At 43.6% G+C, this 23,206-nt stretch overlaps 1 protein-coding gene across 2 annotated transcripts in view; it reads right to left on the bottom strand.

The window, feature by feature from the left end:
- The window catches only part of OTUD7B (OTU deubiquitinase 7B), a 479,130-nt gene that overhangs the window by 57,417 nt on the left and 398,507 nt on the right, over positions 1–23,206 (bottom strand). For both annotated transcript variants that reach the window (XM_086945375.1, XM_086945374.1), the window contains one exon: positions 7,434–7,583. In XM_086945375.1, the coding sequence (XP_086801501.1) occupies positions 7,434–7,583 (150 nt within the window). The remainder of the gene's footprint in view (positions 1–7,433; positions 7,584–23,206) is intronic.

The raw sequence follows: 23,206 nt of genomic DNA, 5'->3' as shown, positions 1-23,206 counted from the left end.
GCTCTAAGCTGCTTGGTACTGACATAGCACTGTTACCTTTGGGTGCCCATAGACCAACATGAGCTAAAGGACTGGCATCACTTGCCACCTTTCTTTCCATAAAGAGAGTTTAGCCGTCAAACAGCTTATCCCATTAGCCGATCTGCAAATTAACACCTACAAAAATTGTCCCATTGGCCAGCCATTTGCCATAATGCCAAGTCTGTGATATCGAATGTAGGTTTGATGTCCTGGTATTCCTCTGACTGTCCTGCGGAATATCTTTATCCTTATTTGTTTTCCCAGAGTAACACTGATTCCAAGTAGAAGCAACACAGCAGAAAAGGGATTAGTTCAGATTAGGCAGATATAAAATTGAAGGAATGCAGACAATGGTGCTCAATGCCTAAAGTCATCATACAATGCAGTATAAAACAAATCCAGCCGGCATTAGCCGGACAGACTCATAAATTGTGTACAGAGTGATTTGTGTACAGGCCAACTGGTTAATCTAGTTCTTCTTGATACAACAGTGCCCATTGCGGCTTGTTTATAGATTGTCATGGGTAGCTCCTGTTTTGTTGCATAATAATCTAGGCTCAGCCTGTGAATCTGTGACAGTTACTTTTTGCAACCTTAACATGGTACTTTCCTGTAACTGTCAGTTTACTTAACAGTTTATGTTGCAAATTTAGATCAGACCTGGCTTTCCCACCCCCTTGTGCCAAAAAAGAGCCAAAACTTGCTGAGTTTACATGAGCACGGGTACACCAAGCAATGGAGAAACTTTACATACTTTAAAGTGGAGTACATGTCTCAGTGCACTTTGTTTCCTCATGCGTGTAGCTGAAAATGAAGGGCTTTGAAAAAATAGGTTGCACTATTCTGAACGAGTCACTAGATATCAGGAAAGTGCATAGCAAGAGAAACTGCATCAGACACACTTTGAAAACAAAGGTTACAATTCTCGGTCTATCTCAGTCAAACCGATCTCACTCTGACAGTACCAGAGCCAGAGGCACCCTATTACGTTTTGTGTAGAAGCTTATAAAGCACAGCTATTACCTACCAGGAGCATGATTTAATATGAATGTGATGTAACCCATTACAGTGGATATTTTTCAGTTGGCACTACGGATGTACTAGATGTAATCTACTGACTGGTTTAAATCAGTCTTGCTAACACCCTTGCCAACGCTACCTGCCCCCAGTGATGAAAGGGATTGCATGGAAATGAGAACAATAATTTCTAAATGGAAAATGCAGACACAAACAATCTTAGTGACTTGGTGCATAAGAGAAAGATCCTGCTCAATTCTGATACTTAAATTCGTCTCCACTATGCGTGGACATGGGAAAATGTCATTAATTCCCTGCCACATAATTTAGACAACACTGCCATTTTGCTTTCAGCATCGATGATATCAGTTTTGTTACGTTTTAACATCAGGTGGGTAACACGCATTCAGTTATCAATTATCTAAAAATGTTCCAAGTTTTTCTTATGAATAGGACTCTGAGGACAGATTTCTATAGTTATTAACTAGCTATGCACCAACAGCTAAATTATAAAATCTAATTCCTATAGTTCTTAACAAGGTGACAAGATTTGAAGATCAAAGCATAAGAAGTCCAATTAGATCAAGGCCTGTAAAGTCCATTAAGAAAGAGCCCGACATGTCACCGCCATTTTTAGGTCGAGCTGACCTAGCATTCAATGCGAAAGCATTGAATGCTGTCAGCAAGACAACTAATGTTACCCGTATTTGGGAATGTGGACAGCAATGTGCCACGCGCTTTTCCTTTCCAGTTTTCACCGCGGGAGCGCGCCTCTCAGCCGTGCTTGCGCAGACACGTACACACGGCCCCTGCTTTCGCTTGGCTTGCATGCAAACACGGCGCACACACACACAGCCAGCCCCCACCCCCTGCACTCACACAGGCGCGCGCGCACATACACACGCTGCCGCCCCCCCTGCACACACACATACAGACACGCACACGAGCACCCATGCACGCACCCATACAGACAGAGAACACACCCCCGCCGTCGCATACACACACGCGCCGCCCCCCGCCCGCCCGCTCCCAAATACAGTCCCACTTACCGGCAATCCGGTGTTCTGTAGCCGCCGCGGGGCTCTCCCTCGGGCATGGGAGCCCCGCGTCACCACTGCTACTCGGGCCAGGAACTCCGTGGGCGCTGATTAGCGCACAAGACGGAAGTCCCGCCCCCACGCTTAGTTTCGTTTTCATGAGTGCGTGCGCACATCTTGTTATCACTTGTTATTTTTGTCAAGGTCCCTCAAATTGTATCCATCAATGCTGGACTACTGCTGTGGCGGAGATACAGTTTTTGTTTTCTGTTTCGTTTTCTTTGTCTCCGAGGAAGAGTTTCTTTAATGGAATCCGGTACGGGTCTCGCTGACTCCAGCTCTCCCAGTGCACTGCGGCTTCCAACATAGCAGAAGCTGCCCCCAGGCTCTCACTCCCCTGGGACGACATCGCTGGACCCAACTGGAACTCATGGGCCTCGATTATTGCAGGATTTGTACAAGGTATGGCAAATGCAGACAGAGCGCTGTAAAGAGAGTCCATTCTCATGCATGTCTTGGCCACAGCCCGGTTACCCAGTTTCCCAGTTTGTGACTTTCTGTTAATAATACCCAGCCTGTGTAGCAATATTCAATTTCCTTGCACGGAGCTTTGTTTTCATTTTTTTAGGTGCACACACATGAGTGTATGTTTTTTTTGTAATGTTTAGGTGCCGCTGTACACGGCGGAGCTTTTCGCAGTGCCGCGATTATATTTCACTGGACACTGCTAAGCTTTTCCCTCACTGGAATGGGTGCCGAAAGTTGGAAATCCCATGCTCCAGAAAGCAGGTATTATGTGTGAATTACCGTGTCGCAGAGGCCGCAGGTCACCGTGCTTCCGGTCTAGCAAAGCAATGCCGGACTTATGGGCAGGATGTGTGAGTACACTGTTGGGTCATAAATCACATCTTTGAATGAAACATTTTTTTAAAGGTTTTGAAGATATCAGAAAGTACTCCGGGATCTGATGCAATGTATGCAGAAGCTAAAAGAAAGATACACCAGACTCTGCTTACGTCATCCACTGTTTGTGTTTTAGAAGCTTATGAATAGTGCAAAATGATTTTCAATGTCTTCGTGATAGGAATATACCTGTACATTACTGGTGCATGCAGATGCTATTATTTAAAGATAACAAGACTGGAAATAATTGAAATCAAAACAGCATGCACTCAGCCGTTACATAGAAAAATACTATACATTTGTGAGGGAGAATCATCTTTGCTGCACATGTTCAAAATCTCTGTGACAGCTCTGATGGCCATTCAATACCACATGAAAGTTTCATGTACAGGCCCGTGCTCCTGACAAATATCCGAAGTAGGAAGAGTTATTGTCACTCCTTAAAGGCAATTCATTCAATGAGGTGCCATTCAAAAGAGCTGTGAAACTGGCTTGTAGGTGTTAACTTCAGTTCATACAATCAGGTGCAAAGCAACGCAGGTAGAGCACAGAACCCCAAGGAACAAGAGAAAATATGAGGTTAAATGTGGGATTCTGTGACCAGTTCTGAAGACCCTATTTCAAAAATGATAAAGACACATTTAAAATCGTCCTAGGAAAGTCTACCAGTGCTTTTCTGGGGAAGAAGAGTGGTCAGGTGTACATGCACTTGATGCAGAATTCGAAAAATATTAAAATCTGATTTACCAAGCATTCTGCTCCTTTCTATAAATGTGGCTAGTCTCCCCACTCATCACTAGAGACTGGGGACTGTTTGGAAAAGTAGAACCTCATCTTATCTTACCACCCCTGGCTGTTTATCACTGCCCTAGTTCCCTCCCTACCATTTGCCAAGAATCGGCCCCTAAGTCTCTCCTATTCTCATTTTGCACCGTGAACCATGTTATTTTGTGCATTCTCTTTTTAATTCCTTAATGATGACACACAGATCTTTTTCTCTGTATCCCCCACCTCCAAAAGAAACTCTTGGATTGCCTTGTAGCAATTAAACACTGGACAGATCAAAATCAAAATTCTTGTCTTCTCCGATCCTGTGCTTATTCCTCAACTCCCAATTATATTTGTAATTCCCCATAAGGCCCGCATACTCTGTGTACAATGGTTGACCTCGTTCACACAAGTCCATCTAACCTTCTTTGCCAAACTTCCCAGATTCAAATTTTTTAGCACCTCCTTTCCATGAAAGTAAACGACTAATGATGCGCAAAGAAGGCTCATGTGACACCAGGCTACCAGATCTGCCACAGCACTCCTTCTCCACAAGAATATTGTTCATTCGCTCCAGAGACAGGCCCAAGCCAAACTAGATGACCCTTTGCCAACACACTAACTACACATTTATGGCACACACACACACACACTGCGCTGCCTCACACACACACTGCGCTGCCTCACACACACACTGCGCTGCCTCACACACACACTGCGCTGCCTCACACACACTGCACTGCCACATAATTACACTGCACTCAATGCAACATACACTACAAATACAGCTCAGTGCCGCATAATTACACACCACATAATTACACTCTACTGAATGCAACACACACTCCACACAATAGCACTCAGTGCCACATAATTACATGCTACATAATTACACTGCGCTCAATGCAACATACACTCCAAATACCACTCAGTGCCACATATTTACACGCCGCATAATTACACTGCACTCAATCCGACATACACTCCAAATACCACTCAGTGCCACATAATTACACAGCACATAATTACACTACACTGAATGCAACATACACTCCAAATACCACTCAGTGCCATATAATTACACAGCACATATTTACACTGCACTCCATGCACCATACACTCCAAATACCACTGAGTGCCACACAATACACCACATAATTACATTGCACTCAATGCAACATTCACTCCAAATACCACTCAGTGCCACATAATTACTCTACTGAATACAACATACACTCCCCATATTACCACTCAATGCCACATAATTACACGCCATATAATTACTATTCTCAATGCAACGTAAATACACTCCACATAATACACTCAGTGCCATATAATTACACACCTCATACTTACACTACTCAATGCAACATAAATACACTCCATCTATCGCCATCACTCTGTCTATCTATCGTTTGCCCTCCCTCTATCTATCTATCGCCCTCCCTTTATCTATCTATTGCCCTCCCTCTATCTATCGCTTCGCCACAGCATCACTCAGCACCACCACCACATCACTCATGGGAAATACAACATCACTAGGCGCTACCATAGCATCACTGAACGCCACAGCATCACTCATCGCCACCACAACATCACTCAGCACCACCACAGCATCAATCTGTGCAACGATTCAACAACTGGTTCAAATATGTTCTCTCAATGTTTCAAGCTTTATTACAAATGTCACAAAAAGATGTTAATATTTCACTTCTGTTCTTGGATTTTCGTCACAATAAAATACAATTAACATAATCTTCCCAAAAATTATTTACAAAAGTTTAAGCTATTGCCATTATAAATGGCAATATCTTTTATTTAAGTATTAAATATAAAAAATGTAAAAGCCATTGTTATTTGTAATATCAATACATCTAAGTCACGTAAATACAACACATATTGCATTACAAATGCTATAGGTGTCACATTTGCGAAAGTTAAAACTATTAGCATTGTAAATGACAAAGCTATTAAGTTGTCTATTTTCAAAACTAACACATAAATAAAAACTGTGTAATTTACAATACCAATAGCTCAAACTTTCGTAATGCGAGACCTATTGCATTGCAAATGCTTGTTTAACATGGGACCCTAAATATAGAGTGTGCAGCCCATTTCTTACTATTCCTAAAAGTGTTTACTTACAAGCTGCCTTAGATGTGAAGAAAAATTGTATTTGTAGTCTCCTAACTAAACTTCAACTTGCAAGGACCTGTCATTCGATCAAATTATTTGTTTTTCAAAAATAGTTACAATTTTTTAGATTTAAAAAACAAAATGCCTGTATGAATGGAGTGCTTCCAAAGTTTCATAAACTAGGAGAACAGCTGAGCCAGAGAATTCCTCAATGGGCAAGTAGTGACACAATAAATCAGATTTCAATTCTAGCAACTAATAATGAGAATCTCTGAATGTCTCCATGTTGGTAAAGAAGGCGACTACAGGTCCAGTGCCCACCCAACTACCTCTGTATTCATATTTGGACAAGAGCTACCAATAAGCTGAAAGATTGATGTCCTCATTTCCATGTTGAAGTACCACAGTAAATTACTTGCTTCTGAATTTTACATCGATCAATTCAAATGCATGACTGAAAATCAGTTTCCATACTGTTGTCTGTGGAATGTATCGGTTACCCTAAGGCGAGAGCTTCTGTTTGGGTAACTACCGACATGGTTGCTATGGATATAAGAAAAATATACTTTGACACATGTCACATCATGGAGGTGGGAAGGGCGTGTTCATGTATAACAGATTTCACTGGGAAGAAAGAATCAGATGTAGTGAAGGACACACTCTCTTGAGCAGTTTCATGTATCTCCTTGCTGTAAAGCTTTATCATTTTATTACCATCATCGGGTTTGACATCAATCATCATTGATTAATTTAAGATCTATGGAACTATACATTAAAATGCAGAGTTTCAGCTCAAACTTCCACTAAATCTTCATTTTACTGAAACTAAATGTTTAAAGCATCAGTACTGTAAACAGAAAGCAAAGAGAAAAATAAAGTGGAGATAAAAATCAGCGTTAGAAAAAACTACCTGGTGTAGAAACTTGGACTTAAGCTATAGGTCCCTTAACATTACTAATTATTAGTTGTGCATGAATCATTTTTATGAGTTAAAGATCAGTCGTTTCATTGAAAAGGGAAAAAACGTAAGTAAATTACCTCCAAGTTCGATCCCACCTTGGCTAGAAAGCACAAGTGAGGTGTAAAATGGTTGTGCAAGGGCAGTGCTTATGATAACTATAGGTAGGACCCCGGACATGGAGGTTTCAAAATCTGTATACAATGTTGTGGGGAAGCAGTTAAACCTCATCAAATACAAGATTTGTTAATAGATAGGAATTTGAAGAGGCAGACATGGATATGCACTGACACACATCCATCCATTGGTGTACATGGCACATCAATCATCCTCAGGACTTCAGTCAAAGTCTACCACTAAATAAGCATCAAATATCACTAAAGTGATTCTATGTGAGCCTTCCCACTTGGGACTGTACAATGAACTGCCTAAACTCTGCACCATCAGCTTGGTTGCACACATTTTTTTAAAATAACCTAAACCCACCACTATATAACCATTCACAATGAGTCCTCACAAAGTCCACACAGCTTTGTATGCACAGATAATCTCCAATTAATAGTTAAAAATTATAAACCATGTAACCATAATACCTTGTTCTTTTGGACTCTCTTTTTGCTCCATGGATACCAGTGCAGAGAAATGTGCTTGATCATAGGCTAACACCAGAGGTGAACGGTGGCATTTGTTAGCTGGGACTTCAAGAGGAAGATAGATACCGCCAAAAGGAATGGGAGCAAATGCTGCAAAGGAATTAAGAGGACATAAAATATTAAGCATATTTAGGTCCATTAATATTTTAAAATTAAGATATACTGGCAGACTCAACAAAAATCATTAATAAACAAGTTACTTACCTTTGGCAAAGCCTTACTTGGTAGAGACTATCTAGCCGAAGATTCCTTATCTTAGAATTATCCCCAGGTGTCAGGCTGGATCCGGTTGTTTTGTGAGTAGTACACCTGTGTGCCAGTAGGCGGCGCTGTTCAGCGCCGCACTGCATCATCGGAAGTGGCATGAGCATTGCCTATATAGGCACCACCCCAGCACGCTCACATCAGTTTCTTTTTGCCACACTCCACGTCAGGAGCGTGGAGTCACGAAGAACACGGACCACTGGTGTCTAAAACTTGGGCCCTAAAAGGGGAAAATCCCTGCCCCAAGAAATCTGTTAGCAGAGCAGGGAGGATGAGTGGGTCAGTAGGGAATGTGTGGCAAGATAGAGTACCAGATAAGGCATTACCGATGGTAAGTAACTTGTTCTTTGATTGAATCTTCTAGCCGCAGATTCCTTACTTTAAAAAAGATCCCCAAGCAATACCTCCCTGGAGATTGGTCTGCAAAACTGCTTCACACTAGAAAGTCCTGCAGGACCGAAAGAGCCAAGTGCCCGTCCTGTCTAGCCAAGTAGTAATGCTTTGTGAACGTGTGTAGTGAAGCCCACGTTGCTGCCTGGCAGATATCCAGAAAAGGAACTCTGAATGCTAACACACTGGTCACAGCCTCAGCTCTGGTGGAATGAGCGCGCAAATCCTCAGGGGAGCGATTCTTGGCCAATGCGTACCAGAGCTTAATACAGAGCAGAATCCATTCGGAGATACATAGATTGTCTACCTGCAATCGTAAATTCTCTTCTAGAGGAATCCACATCACAGTTATAAGCATTTTATAGTTCGGAGACTTTGGGAGAGACAGACAGACAGACAGACAGACAGACAGACAGACAGAGAGAGAGACAGACAGACACACCCTATAGAAAGGGTACAAAATGGCCAGATTCCATTTACTTTTCTTTTGAAACCATACCAATCAATACAATTCATGTAAAGAAAAAAGACAAATATAGGAAGCCTTCCACAAAACCTTCAATTAAAACACAAAAGGAAAGGGAATATGAGGCACTGTTAACTAATAGGCTGTATTCAAAGAATAAGCATACAAAATCGGATATTTGCCTTTAAGAACTTCACAGTACCCCCTGTATCTCATCATGCCCCACAGGTGACAGTTCTGTTAGGGTTTTTTTTTTTACGGGGGACACTAAAGGACCCTACATCCAGAACTAGTTGAGAGCTTTATTGTCTTCCATCCAGGGAGGTGGGTGGGTTCCTTATGACTTTAGTGACGATTCCCCTTGAAGAGAACTATGATAACAGTTAAGCAATTTATCCTTCTCTTCTAGGAGATCCTCATCAATAGTCATAAGCACTGAATAGAATTGCATGTCCATTACACAATAAGTGGACTTAGAAGAGGACAACAGCTCCAACTTTTAACAAAAAAGATTTCTCAACAAAGCCTGTTCAAATTGAGTGTCTGTCCTAGCATATAAATCCGGGCAGTAATGCATGCTCAAATTATGAGCAGATTTCCAGGTAGGAGCTTTTGTAGATCTCAGAAATTGGTACATTTCTAAACAGAGCTGCAGTAGCGGCTTTTCCACTTGAAATCTATGTCTAGCTGGTAATGATTTCTTAGCTAGTTGGTAAGACAGTAATATGCATGAAAGAATCTATCTTGAAATCGGCTATTTAGTTTATGCTAAACCTGTTCGCACTGGACCATAGTTAAACAGGTGATCCGATTTCCTTATACTCTTGGTTTTGTCTAAGTAGAATTTCAGCACTTTTAACATCCAGTGAATGCAGAGACCTTCCAGCTGGATTCAAAGGGATAAGGAAAGAAAGGAGGCAGAAAGATAGTCTGATTGATGTGAAACTTAAACTACCTTTGGTAGAAAACTAGGATGAGTCCTCTCAACCACTCTACTGGAGTTAAACAGTACATGGTAGCTCTGAACAGAGAGCTTGAATTTCAATTAACCTATGAGCTGAAGTGATAGCCACCAAAAAACTGCTTTCCAGATGAGATATTGCAAAGAGGCTTTATGTATTGGCTCAAATGGAGGGCTCATCAATTTGTAAAGGACAATATTGAGTTCCACCGGAGTAGAGGGATTCTGGATTGGGGGAAACACCTTTTTAAGTCGTTCGAGAAAGTCTTTTACCATTGGGAGTCTGAGTGAAAAAAAGACAGGGGCGAAGGAGATTTCCTTTAAGTTGTAACAGCTGCTAGGTGTACTCTGATGGCAGAGAAATGTAGCCCTGATTTAGCCAAGTGAAGGAGATAAGGGAGGAGTACATCCTCTTCACATGAAATTGGGTTCTGGCCATTTTTTATAAACCACAAATAACACCTCTTCCATTTGAAGGCATATGAACGTCTAGTAGAGAGTCTCATAGCCTCCTTGAGAATGTTCATCCACTCTTTAGGAAGTCTTAAATGTCCATATTGGAGGAATTCAGGAACCATGCTATCAAATTCAGGGATGAGAGGTTGGGATCAAACTTGAACTGGAAATCCTGTCAACATGGAAGTCTCTTGTGGGGCTACTCCGAAAGATATGGGTCTGTGAACCACTATTGGTGAGGCCACTCTGGGGCTATGAGAATCATCCTGGTGTGAGACCAGTATAACTTGAGAATCACTGTTGGAATGAGAGGAGGAGGTGGAAATTTGTAAAGAACTTTCCCTGACCAATTTATCAAAAGAGCATTCCCCTGCGACTCTGGTTGGGAGAACCTGGATGCGTAGAAGCGACACTTTCCGTTGCCGAGGTCTGCGAACAAGTCTATGTGAGAATATCCCCACTCCTTAAAGATTTTTTGCAAGTAGTCATTGTTGAGAAGCCAGTCTCGACTGTCTTGGAAACTGGGACTGAGATAGTCTACCTGCCCGTTTTGAATTCCTGGCAGATGGATGGCCGTTATGGTGCGATTCCTGGCGAGTAGCAATTTCCAGTGGTATGGACCTCTTGGGAGAGAGGACGAGAGTGAGTTCCTCCCTGCTTGTTCAAGTAATGCATGGATGTTGAGTTTGTTTGCTTGGAAAAGGGCGCAGTTCATCGTGAGAGCTGGAAAGAAAGATTTTAGAGCCAAGAGGCCTGCCTTCAGATCCAACATGCTGATGTGGTACGTTTGTTCTCTGTCTGACAACACACCCAGAGTCTAAAATGAGCCCATGTGAGTTCCCCATCCCAGGAAGGAGGTTCCTGGTGAAATAGTACCCCCAACATGAGACAGTTCCGCTGCGACCACCATGGGAGAGATTGTTGCACAGCTTGTGATAATCTGAGTTTGTCATCCAAGCGGTTGGAAAGCTAGTTCTACTGATCTTCCAGACACTGTAGAGGCCTCATGTGCAACACTGCGCTTGATACAATCTAGATGCAAAAAGCCATGTACCCCAGATGAAAAGCTATTTGTCTTGCAGAAGTATGATGAGACTGTAGAAGAGTACAGCATTTCAAAGTCAAGGGTGATAGTCTCTCCGACGTACGATACACTATTGCGGACTGTGTATCCAGTGTGGCGCCTAAGTTGTTTAATTTCAGGACTGGATCAGCTGTTGATTTGTGAAGGTTGATTTGAAGACCCAGGCACGAGTGTCTTTACACATATGCAAAATTGCTCCTTTGCTTGAGATGGAGAGGAGCTTTTTTATCAGCCAGTCATCGAGGTAAGGATACACAAAGTTCTTCTTTCTCCTTAACAATGCTGTGACAACAGCCATGCATTTTGAGAATGTTCTTGAGGCTCATTTGAAGCTGAACGGGAGTACCTTGTACTCACCCAACCTTGTTTTTCAGTACCACAAGGCGGTGATGTTGTCTGTGAACACCTGCACCTTGATGGAGGGTAGAACGGCTTCCAATGGCAGTCGAAACGCCCGGAGCTCCAGTAGGATAATGTGGAGTCCAGATTGCGACAGAGACCAGAGTCCCCTGAGCTCCACCTTTCCCAGACAGCTGTCCCAGTCCAGGAGTGACGCATCTGTCCCAAATGTCAGATCTGGTTGGGGAATAGAAAAAGGGTCTGCCGCTGCCCCATTTGCGGTCCATAACCCACCACGGGAGATTTTTTGCTGTTCCCTCCGAGAACTGGATCATGTCGGACAGAATTCCCTGATGGCAGAGGACAAGGGTCACAAGCAGGAGGCCATGAGGCCCAGAACCATCAAAGTCAGACTCATTGAAATCCAGGATAGAGGATGAAACATAAGTATAGTAGTCTGAATATCCTGGACTCGCCATTTGCAAGGATAGGCCCCAAACTGTACCGCTTCCAGAACAGCTCCGATGAAAGGGAGTGTCTGAAAGGGAGTATAGTGTGACTTTGGCACGTTGACAGTAAAACGCATCGACTGCAGGAGGTCTGCTGCAGTCTGGATATGGGAAACAACAGCATGGTGTGAGCCCGCATTCAATACACAGTCGTTGAGATAGGGGAAGGCTGGCACCCCTGATCTCAGCAGATAAGCTCCAACCAACGCCATCATCTCGGTGAACACTGGAGGGGCACTAGTAAGGCCAAAAGGAAGCACTGCAAATTGAAAGTGCTCGTGGCCCACCGTGAACCGCAGGTAGTGCCTGTGGGCAGGCAGGACAGGAATGAGTTTCCCGTTCTCCAGGCAGTCAACCTTTCTCCACCTGGAGGGAGACCATCGGGTTCTTTGACAGTTGTGATTTTGATAGTGCTATTGGAAAAAAGTGATAAAATTGAAATACCTCCTATCCTGCACTCTTGTTATATTCGTCAGGTAAGGTTAAACCCAGTGTGTGGTGCTCTAGTGGATGTGTGAATAGTCCACTGCACCTATATAATGATGATTTCAGTGGTCGACATGTTTCAGTCCATGGGCGTCTCTAAAGATCGGTGGACTTTCATCAGGACCTTAGTCATAGCAATAACGTGATAGATCGCTTTGACACATTGGGTAAGTTAATGTTACTTAACCATCTTCGTCATTATTTCATGTAATCGAAGGATTTACATGGTTATGGTTCTACCTATAACTTTATGGGAGTTTAATTAAACTCCATTGGGTGCTGCGGGAGCTCTCTAGAATGCTACTTGCATGTCCTTGTTGTAGCTTCTTACCGCGACCCGGAAGTTATCACCCAGTTATGAGGGCCCTTGTACAACACTTCTAGACACTGGCTTTTTCAAGACACATAGTTCATTCTCTTTTGATTACAAACTATTAAGCATGGAAGCAGAATAAATCACTGCTTCTTCCTCCCTTCTCTTGATTTTTTGGATATTCATCAATAGTCATAAGCACTGAATAGAATAGCAAGCCCATCCTCAGAATCCTGAAGATGAATACAAGTATAACTAGTAATCTTTGAAAACAGCTTAATCAAACAAATTACTTAAGGAAGCATGCTCAAACTGAGCATCAGCTCGAGTATCAGAATCTAGGCAGTAGTGGAGAGCAAAGGTATGTACCGATCACCATGGAGCAGCCTTACATATCTCTGCATTGGGTACATTTCTGAGAAGGGCCGTAGTGTAGGCCTTCCCTCAAGAGGAATGAGCCTTTGGTCTACCAGGGAGGGACGTATTAGCTAAATGATAAGAGATGGTAATACAAGACAGTATCCATCTAGAGATAGACTATTTGGAAGAAGGAGGACCGGTGTGTACCGGACCATAATTCCCAAACAGACGTTCCAACTTTCTTATGTTCTTAGTTTTATCCTGGTAGAATTTAAGAACCCTTTTGAGGTCAAGAGAATGCACGCCCTCTCAGGAGGGGTGGTAAGGTTCGGGAAATAGGTGGGGAGAGTAATTGGCTGATTAATATGAAAATCCAAGACAACCTTAGGTAGAAAATTAGGGGGGGGGGGGGTACTCAGGACCACTCTTCTAGCATGGAAAGTGAGATAAGGCTCATTAAAATATAGTGCCTGGATCTTTCTAACTCTGCGAGCAGAGGAAATTCCCACTAAGAAAGACGCCTAACACGTCAGGTGCTGTAGTGATGCTTTGTGAATGGGCTCGAAGGTAAGACCCATTATTTGAGAATGGACTACATTAAGTTCCCAAAGGGGAGAAGGTGACCTAACCGGAGGACAGACTTTTTTCAGCCCTTCAAGGAAGTCCCTAACTACTGGCATTTGAAAGAAAGAGACTTGCGTGGGCGATTTACTATAAGCTGTAATTGCCGCCAAGTGCACTTTAATAGAAGTAAACTGGAGACCTGATTTTGCCAAGTACAATAGGTATGGGAGAATAACATGATCCTGTCAAAGAATGGGATTATGAACATTGACTGTACACCACAGGCAGAAGCGATTCCATTTGAAAGCGTATGACTTCCTTGTAGATGGTCCCCATCCTTCGAGGGATGTGTCTGTGACGAGTGTTTGTTTGGGAAGTTCCTGGTGGAACGGGACTCCTTTCAACAAATGATGACATTGCAGCCACCATCTCCGGGAGTCTTTGACTATCTGAGAAAGAATTATGGTGTCCTCCCAAGGGTTGGAGATCTGAGAGCACTGGTCCTCTAATGTCTGCTGCAGAGGTCTCATATGCAGTCTGGCATTGGGAATGATGAAGATGCAGGAAGCCATGGAGCCCAGCATAGTGGATACTTGTCTGGCCGTGGGACGAGGTGTGTGGAGGCAAGTGCAACACTTGCAGTTGATTGAGTATAACCTCTCCTCCGGAGGGCACACTCTTGCCTCTGCGGAGTCTAGAATCACGCCCAGGTAGTGAATTCTCTGAGTTGGATTAAGAATGGACTTTTTGAAGTTGACGCAAAGACCCAACTGATTTTACACCCGACTGCAGGTGTTCTTGTAAAAGACTTGGAGACACACTCTTGAGTAGCCAGTCGTCTAGATATTGTATAGTAATTGCATTAATATATAGCGCTTATGAGGCGTCAATATGCTTTTTCGGCGAGTAGCAAGGATTAGTGGTGAGTTAGTATAGTGAAATATGAAAGTAATTTGAGTGGTGGATAGGTTTTTATTAATTTATTTTATTTGGAAAGTTTTATATAGTGCAAACATGACCACCGAGGTGTATGAGAGCACTTTACAGTTTATACATCAAGAAGGGTACAAGCAAACAAAATAGAACCAACAAAGCGAAAATACACAGTCTTATAAAGTGGTCAGTTATTTGGATTCAGAAGGATACCAGAGGGATAGAAGAGGGAAAAGGTTTGCATTTATATAGCACTTGTTACCCCTGATGGATGTTGAAGTGCTTTTTGGCAAGTAGCACGCTACTCTGGAACCCATAAAGGATTAGTGGTCAATTAGTATAGTGAAATATGGAAGTAATTTGAGAGGTGGGTATTAGTCAGTTATTTGGATTGCGAAGGATAGCGGAGTGATAGAAGAGGAAAAAAGGGTTGCATTTATACAGCACTTGTTATTCCTGATGAGGTCTTGAAGCGCTTTTTCAGCGAGTAGCACGCTACTCCAGAACATATACTATTTCCAGTAATCATAAACGCACATGAGAAAGGAAGGCAAGTTAAATTAACTTATAGTTCAATATTGCATTTATTCTGATGATATTTTCATATTTCTCCCATCCTAAATTCTTTGAAACAATGAATTGTTATATTCTTGTATCTAACTGCTGACATGTTTCACTTTATCAAGGCCGCTCACAGTTCTTGGAGTTATGCATCTATTTATTAAGATCCCTGCTAAGTATGAATCTCCATTTTAATATGTGGCTAGACAAAGATTTTTTTCTTTCGCAAAAAAGCCGCTACCACCGCCATGCATTCTGAGAACGTGAGGGGGGCTGACTTGAGTCCAAAAAGGAAGGACTTTGTACTGTAAATGCTCTGACGCTACCTGGAACTGTAGACATTTCCGATGCCAGTAAATAGGGAAATGAAAGTAAGCGTTCTGAAGGTCTATGGAGCACATTCAGTCTACTTGATGAATCTGAGGGACAATTTGGTGTACTGCGAACATCCTGAATCTTTCTGTGTGGATAAACTTGTTTAAGAGTCTGAGATCAAGTACAAACCTGTAATACCTGGTTGGTCCTTTCTTTAGAATCAGGAAGAAGCAGGAGTAAGTAAATCCCTGGTCGATGCTGCAGCCAGAGAATGGCTTGTTTTTGCAACAGGATGGATACCTCCGCCCAAAGTAGCTGTTACTGATGATCTCCAAAGCAGGATAGCAGGTGGGGGGGGGATTTGAATCTGATAAAGTATCCATTCTGCACAATATCGAGCACCAACTTTTCCTTTGTGTTGTTGAGCCACTCGTCCAGATGAGTCATGATGCTTCCCCCCACTGGAGAGGGGAACAGCGCTGGGGGAAGCAAGCTCTTACTGTTTGGTCTGCTGCTTAGAAAAGGAAACTGTTTGCCTGGAGACACCTCGTCCCCATCCTGGTCGACACTGATGATTGTGGGACCCGGACAGATGGTGTTGCGAAGACCAGTGAGGTGTTTGAACCCTCTGTTGGAATTGGTGACTATCATAAGGACGGTATCGGTGTATGAAGTCTTTACGTTTCTCAAGGCCCACTGCCTTCAGGGTGTCAAGTTTGGACTTCATCCTGGACATCTCATCGTGGGCTCGAGTGCCGAAAAGCAAAGTTCAGTTAAAAGGCAGGTTTAAAATCCTGTGTTGGGTCTCATGTTTTAGATCGGAGTCGCAGCCAAGAGGAGCGCCTAGCACAAATGCCATGTAAATAACCATTGGCCGCCAGATCCAAAGCATCGGCTGCTGCACTAATGAACTGGTTCCCTACCAGTCTTCCTTCCTGTAGGATCTCCTGAAAACCCTGCGGATCTTCTTTTGGCACTTTTTCCACTAATCTTGAGAGACAGTCCCATAGTGACTGGTCATATCTTTCCATGAGTGCAGAGGCGCTAGCGACCTTCATATAGAAAGTCTAAGTGCTACACATCCTCTTATTAAGGGAGTCCATTAACTTGATGTCTTTGTCGGGTGGGACTGTGGAGGAGGACGCCCCTGTGTGAACTTTTCTTGCTGCTGCCACTATGACGGAGTCCGGACGCGGGTCGAATCTCAGAAAAAAAGTGGATCTTGGTCTGGGTCTCTGTACTTTTTAGTAATGCGCGGTGGCGTCAATCCTATTGAAGCAGGGGTGAGACATGTATATAGTGCAGTTTCCAGTAGCCCAGGTACCAGGGCAAGTAAAGGTCTAGTGGATGACCTGTGATGGAGGGTTTGAAAGGTGACTGAAGCCAAGGTGGTTGCAGTAGGTATCTCAATGTTCAGCTTTGTCGCCCCCTACATAGAACCTGGTTAAACGTGAAGATATCGTCCACTGGCAACAATCTCGCAGGAGGGGCGGCAGACAAAGTAGGGGAAAAGTCTTCCACAGAGGTTCTGGATGCGTCTGCTGACCAGGATGGAGATGCGTCTATGCCCCTGAAGTCTCGAGGATTGAGAATGGTGAGACCTGGCATGAGACCGCCTATGAGGTGTTCGAGACCAACGTCTTCTTGGAGAAGGAGGTTGGCGTTATTGTGAAGATCCCGAGGGGATTTTGTGACAGGGGAAGATGGGCACACTCCTCTAGCAGATGTTGAAGAAGGGGAATATGTTTGGGAGTAGTCCGATCCTAGAATGCGCCTTGGCACTCTCCACTCTTTCACACTTCTTAACCACCTAGGTGAAAGATTAACATGCGGTGTTTATTGTCCTGGAGCCAGAGCTCCATCTGGTGTGATCTGCATAATTCTAAGGCCTGGAGAAGATGATCTGCTCTTTGATTTTTTTTTGTTTGAATATATTTTATAGATTTTTTTTAGATATTTACTCACAGCAATCAACATTAATTGAAGCAGGGTAATACAACATAAATTCTTACAATCATTCCAGGTGATTCAGAAAATATAACGAGTCCATGAACTGCTACATTGCATTTCGCTTGCTGTACATAGTATAATAAGAGGAGATTGGAGAATCGTCAAAGAGGATTATTTGCGCTCACAAGGACCCTGTCGTGATAAGAAGAAATCGCGTGTCTCAAAGGAGATATTTCTACAGCAAATAGAAAGGGCGTTTTGTGAATCAGGTTAACATGGTGTAATCTCTAGTATAGTCTGGGCAAGCGAAAAGAAAGTGTGTTTATCGCAATTGGCTTTAGAGAGTGTGCAGCCTACCAGGCGTTCAATTGGCAGTCCTCAGGTCTGGTATGCGTTTGTCAGTGAAGTGTGACAGTCTTTCTGTGTATCTTCTCTCTGCCCGCTCTGGGAAGTGTGGGTGTGGTTCAGCCTCACGGATGGCACCATTGAGTGTTGTTGCATAAGGGAGCAAGATTCTGATAACTCGATATCCATAACATTTTAACAAATAAACAAAAACTTTGTAACAAACAATAGACCACTAGGTCTCAACCGTGAAAAGAAAAAGGTGGAAAAATGAATAAGAAAGTAAAAAAAAGGGGGGGAAAAAGGAAGGATCGCAATGTGGGCACGCATGTGTCATACTTGTGCTATTTGATGTAAGCGTGTGTCCGCCGTACCGGGGTGGGGGTGGCCAGTGCGGGGGCCTCAGAGGTTTGGGAGCTGGCTGTTATCTCGCGTCTGATGATGTGCTCTTTGATATCGACCGTGCAGATCTCGGCGTCGGACTCTGAGATTCCACCACCTAAACCTCCTTCAACATCGAAAAAGCTTGTGACGTTGGCACAGGCGCACCAGCCATCCTCTGTCCCTTTGCCGGTAGAGGCGTGTGAGACAACAACGACCTTGACGTAGATCTTCTCGATGGCGACCTTCTTCACTTTGACATCGATGATGGGGACTGATGCAATGGTGCCTAGATGGAGGCGAGATTCTCGGTGGTGAGTGTCTATGGCTCACCATCGGAGGAGTCTTTGATGCTGTCTGAGGCTTTTTTAACATCAGCGGAGGAGACCTTGGCGGCAACCACCCATGTCTGGGCGACGGGGAGGACCTAGATGTTGATCGTCTGTGTTCCGTGGATGGTGGGGAACCCGAACTAGACCATCGCCGTGGAGCAGCTGACGTCGGTCGATGAGTTCTCGATGCTGCTTCAAGTCTAAACTTATAATTACTTGGTATCATGTGCAACAACAGTCTCTTTGACTTTCCCTTAGTTGAAAGGCCTGGGGTTGACTGTCGACATTGACCGTGGTAAAGGTCTTCTGTCAACTATTTGGACGCCGACAGTGAGCATATAAGTATGTTCAAAGCTTATCGTCTCTCCGTTGACGGCGAAGCTGAGCGCTGTCTTCTTTTTCCGCCTCTTTTTCTATGCTCAGACCGCACTTAAGAGGAGGACTCTTTAAAAGGCTGTTCATTACCTTCCAGGACACTTGTAGAATATTTTCTTCTCTCATTCATGGCATGCAGTTTAAACCTTTCCCTGTCCCAAAGAGTCCTCCTGGAAAGTTGCTGGCAGTAATAACACTTGTCTGGTTGGTGTGAGGATGGCAAACGGACAATGCAGACAGAGTGTGGGTCGGATTTAGCCATTTTCTTCCCAAACGAAGGACACTATTAAACAGGACTTGCATTTCCGACATAAAAAAACCAGCAAAGTCAGAAAAAAAATGAAAATAGTACAGCTTGTACTCAAAGATGTTGAGTGAAGCCAAAAAATTCAACTTCAAAATATCAATTAATGACACAGTCATAAACTGAATAGCTCAATGCTACAGGATACTCACAGAAGGAGCTGGAAAAAAAGGACTGACCTGTCACCTGTGGGGCATGATGGGAGCCTGGAGATCTTAAAGGCACAGCACCAGTTTTAATCTGTAGTGTTTTCTATATGCAGCCATTGGGCTAACTGCCTGCTATTTCCTTGCCTTTCTGCTTGAAAAGAAAGGCTATGCCAAAACAGTGAAGAGTGCATTTTTCTATGTCACAGAAATTTTAAATAGATATGTGTTATTTGAAATGAAAAATGCAATGCAATTTTGGCATTTTAGGTGGGTGGGTGTGTGTGTGCGTGTGTGTTTCACAGCACTACGTACTAAATGTGGTTAAACACAAACACACATATATATATATATATATATATATATATATATATATATATACACACACACACACACACACCCACACACACACACACACACACACACACACACACACACACACACACACACATATATATATATATGTTTGTGTGTGTGTGTATAGTCTGTATATCTATGGGGTCCCCGCACGAGGGCGGGACTATTCAGAGCTTATGACTATTGATGAGTATTCTCTGCAAGAGAACATGGAGACTTTTAGCAACTGGAAACCATTTGTGGTTATTACTGGCTAGGACACACATTGAAATAAATCTCATTCTGTTTCAAACAATAACCAGCCACCGCCCAATAACCAATTTATGGTACTGTGATCAATAATCCGAAATTTCATATAAAATTCTTTATTAATAAAGCTTCAGAGACCGTATGTAAGAGGGATGTGGAGGAGGGGGTGGGGCGGTGGGGATCACAAAACTGAATTGCCAAGAATGTTCTTTCCCTTCATCTTAATCAGTATCTAGTTCTTTGGAAACCATGTAATCCTGTGCAGTACCAGAGGGTGACCACACCTGTACTAGGATGGATACTGCAGACAGATAACAGTGTATGTACTAGTGAAATATTCTATTTGTTAAAGTGATGGTACCTGTTCTTGAGTGCCCCCATAGCCTGGCTCCCTCTCAAATACAGTTATAACAGATGCACAGAAGTAAGTTATAAATCTGTAACACATACTTCTCAATCTTGCCTACAATTTTTTTTATTTCTGTGTTCATCAAGCAGCTGGAAAGTGTTTAAGATTGTTTTGATGAACAGGAATTATGGCAGCAGTAGTGGCATGAGAATAAGGTAACCAAAACTATGAATTTCAAGCATTGTCATTTATACAATGAAATAACATGGGACAGACCCTGTTGACTCTGCACCATAATCGTAGATTAGGTCTTGACCATCTGACACGATTAAAGTGCATGTGATAATATCCCCAAAAATACTATACAGTGACACCTTACCCTAATGACTAAATATTGGTGAGATCTCAACTGTAATCGGACCAGGAAAGACGGGTCTTCAGACCTCACCTGTATTTCAAGAAACATTTCTGAAATCCGGAGTGCACTTGGAAGATGTTCTACAGAGCAATAAAGTTGTGGTTGGCTGGCCGTAGATTCTTAGCGAGGAAGCAAGGTTGAATAATCCTTTCCAGATAACCTCGGCTTTGCCATGACGTGTCTTATGTATCAAGCATAGTATCTTGGACTGCATTTCTTGTTTGAAGGGCTACCAGAGAAGTATTTTGAGAATAGAAAGTTGTGATGACAGACTTAGGTTTTAAGCAAATTGAACTTTATGCTTTGGGGATCACTAAAGATTTGCAAGTATTTTTCTGGACAACCCAGTAGTCTAGCCATGAAATGACCATCGCAGGAATCATGGCTATTGTATGCCTAAAGTCAGCAGATGAAAGATTAAAAAAAGCAGTGGAAGGTATAATGCATGTTTCTATTTACCTGAGGTGTAAAGCATAGGTCATTGTAAAACAACATATCTAAATTATGTGATTTCTGGATTGGAGTGGGCCATCACAACTAGCTGTGTGAAATAAGGGAAATATTACTTGGAACCAGAAAGAGGATCTACGTTTTCTCACTCTTGAAGCTGTGTCAATTTTGTGTTATCGAGAGTTTGAATCTTTCAGGCAAATAAAAGCTTTTTGGCATGTTTAATAAGTATCAAAGACGCATGTTAACAGGATCATGCAAAGGTTAAATAGAATTGGTGAAAGTACTGAATACAGTAGGACCCCCGCACACTTTGTGTAACTGTTTCATACAGATTAGTCTTTTTTTTTTTTCTTCAAATAAATTTTTATTGTTGCACTAAACGCATCATATGAGAATACATGAGGACACGGGCTGGCTTCAACATTCAGCCAGTATCCGTAGGGTCCGCAACTTTTCTGTTGCCCATGAGGATCACCCACCAATCAACTACAACATTGCAATTTGAACCAAAGCATTGTACACATGCCAATGAATAAGAAAAAACAACCCCTAACAAACAGCTCCTGCCCTGCCTGTCCCCCACCCCCACCCCAGAGTCTGTCCACCCTTTCCTGATGAAAATACCCCCATCGAACAAGCACAGGGTAATATAGCGATACCGTTGAAGAGGCCCCATCTCCGCCCCCCCCTACCATGTAAGGATTAATCATCAGGCATAGGAGCATTCTCCTTTAGAGCTCCTGTAAGTTCACTCTAGACCATGGTATTGCCTCCACTTTGTCCATACTCTCCGGAACTTCTTTGGGCAGCCCCTGGCCTTATAAGTCACTCTCTCCGCCGCCATATAGAGGTCGAGCCCCCTCCTCCACTCCTCCAGTTCTGGCGGCTCGGCCACTCCCCAGCGCCGAGCAATGTCTCTCTTGGCCACCACTAGGGCCAGCACTAGAAATATGGTCAGAGGGCGGGCCAAGTCGACTTCGGTCGTCAACCCCAGCAGCGCTAGCTTTGGGTCACGTGGTAGGGTAGTCTCCAGTACCTCCTCTAATTCCCCAAATATGACCTCCCAGTACGTCTGTATGATTCTACATCCCCAAAGTGTGTGGTAGAAATTTCCCTCTGGCTGGTGGCATCTAAGGCATGTCGTATCCATGACCTTCCCCATTTTGTACAGTCGCACTCTATCGTAGTACGCTCTATGCAGCACCTTCAGCTGAATGAGACGGAGTCTGGACTTAATCGCGACCTCACGCGGGTGCATGAGAACCAGCTCCCAGTCCAGGTCTTCCATCTCCCCCGTGTCTGCCTCCCATCTGGTGCGCAGGTCTTGTAGGGTTCCTAATGTGTTGTTGGTCAATGTTCTGTATGTAAGGGATACCGCCCCCCTCCCAATCTGCTCCTGCAGTAACCTACCCTCCAATGGGGCGTATTCTGGGATGTCTGTCAGATCAATGTTCTGTGCCCTCCATGCGTGCCTGAGCTGTGAGTATCTGTAGTACTGAGTATTGTGTAGGCCAAAGTCCTTCTGTAAAGCATGGAAGGTTTTGAGTTCTCCCCTGGCAATCACGTCCCCTACGGTCGAGATACCGATAGTATCCCACTGTCTGAAGCCTGTCAGTTTGTTGAGTTCACCCAGCCACTTGCAGTGCCATAGTGGGGTCTGTCGGGTGAGTCGTTTGTCCCATCCCATTCGTTTGGTCGCCCTGTTCCATGCGGCCAGCGTGATCCTAGTAGCAGGCAGAAGGTGTCTCCCCGCTGGACCCCCGTATAGGTAGTGCAGAACGGTCGTGCGAGACCATTGTGATCTTTCCAGTGCATACGTAGGGTGATCTGCCGCCGCATGTAACCACTCATTTATCGGGGCAAGGTGTTCTGCCCAATAGTATGCCTCTAGGTTGGGAAGGGAGATCCCACCGTTGTACTGGTGGCGTTGCAGTGTGGCCAAGGCTATTCTCGGGTGTTTCCCCAACCATAGGAATGTTCGCAAATCACAGTGAATTTTGGACAAGGTTGTGGGAGGGTGCGGGTAGTACTCATTTTGCAGGGCATAGAGGAA

Source organism: Lissotriton vulgaris, chromosome 12, assembly GCF_964263255.1.
Source record: "Lissotriton vulgaris chromosome 12, aLisVul1.2, whole genome shotgun sequence".
Lineage (NCBI taxonomy): Eukaryota > Metazoa > Chordata > Amphibia > Caudata > Salamandridae > Lissotriton > Lissotriton vulgaris.
Note: the sequence above shows the minus strand (reverse complement) of the source record. Positions and strands in the feature narration are given on the sequence as shown.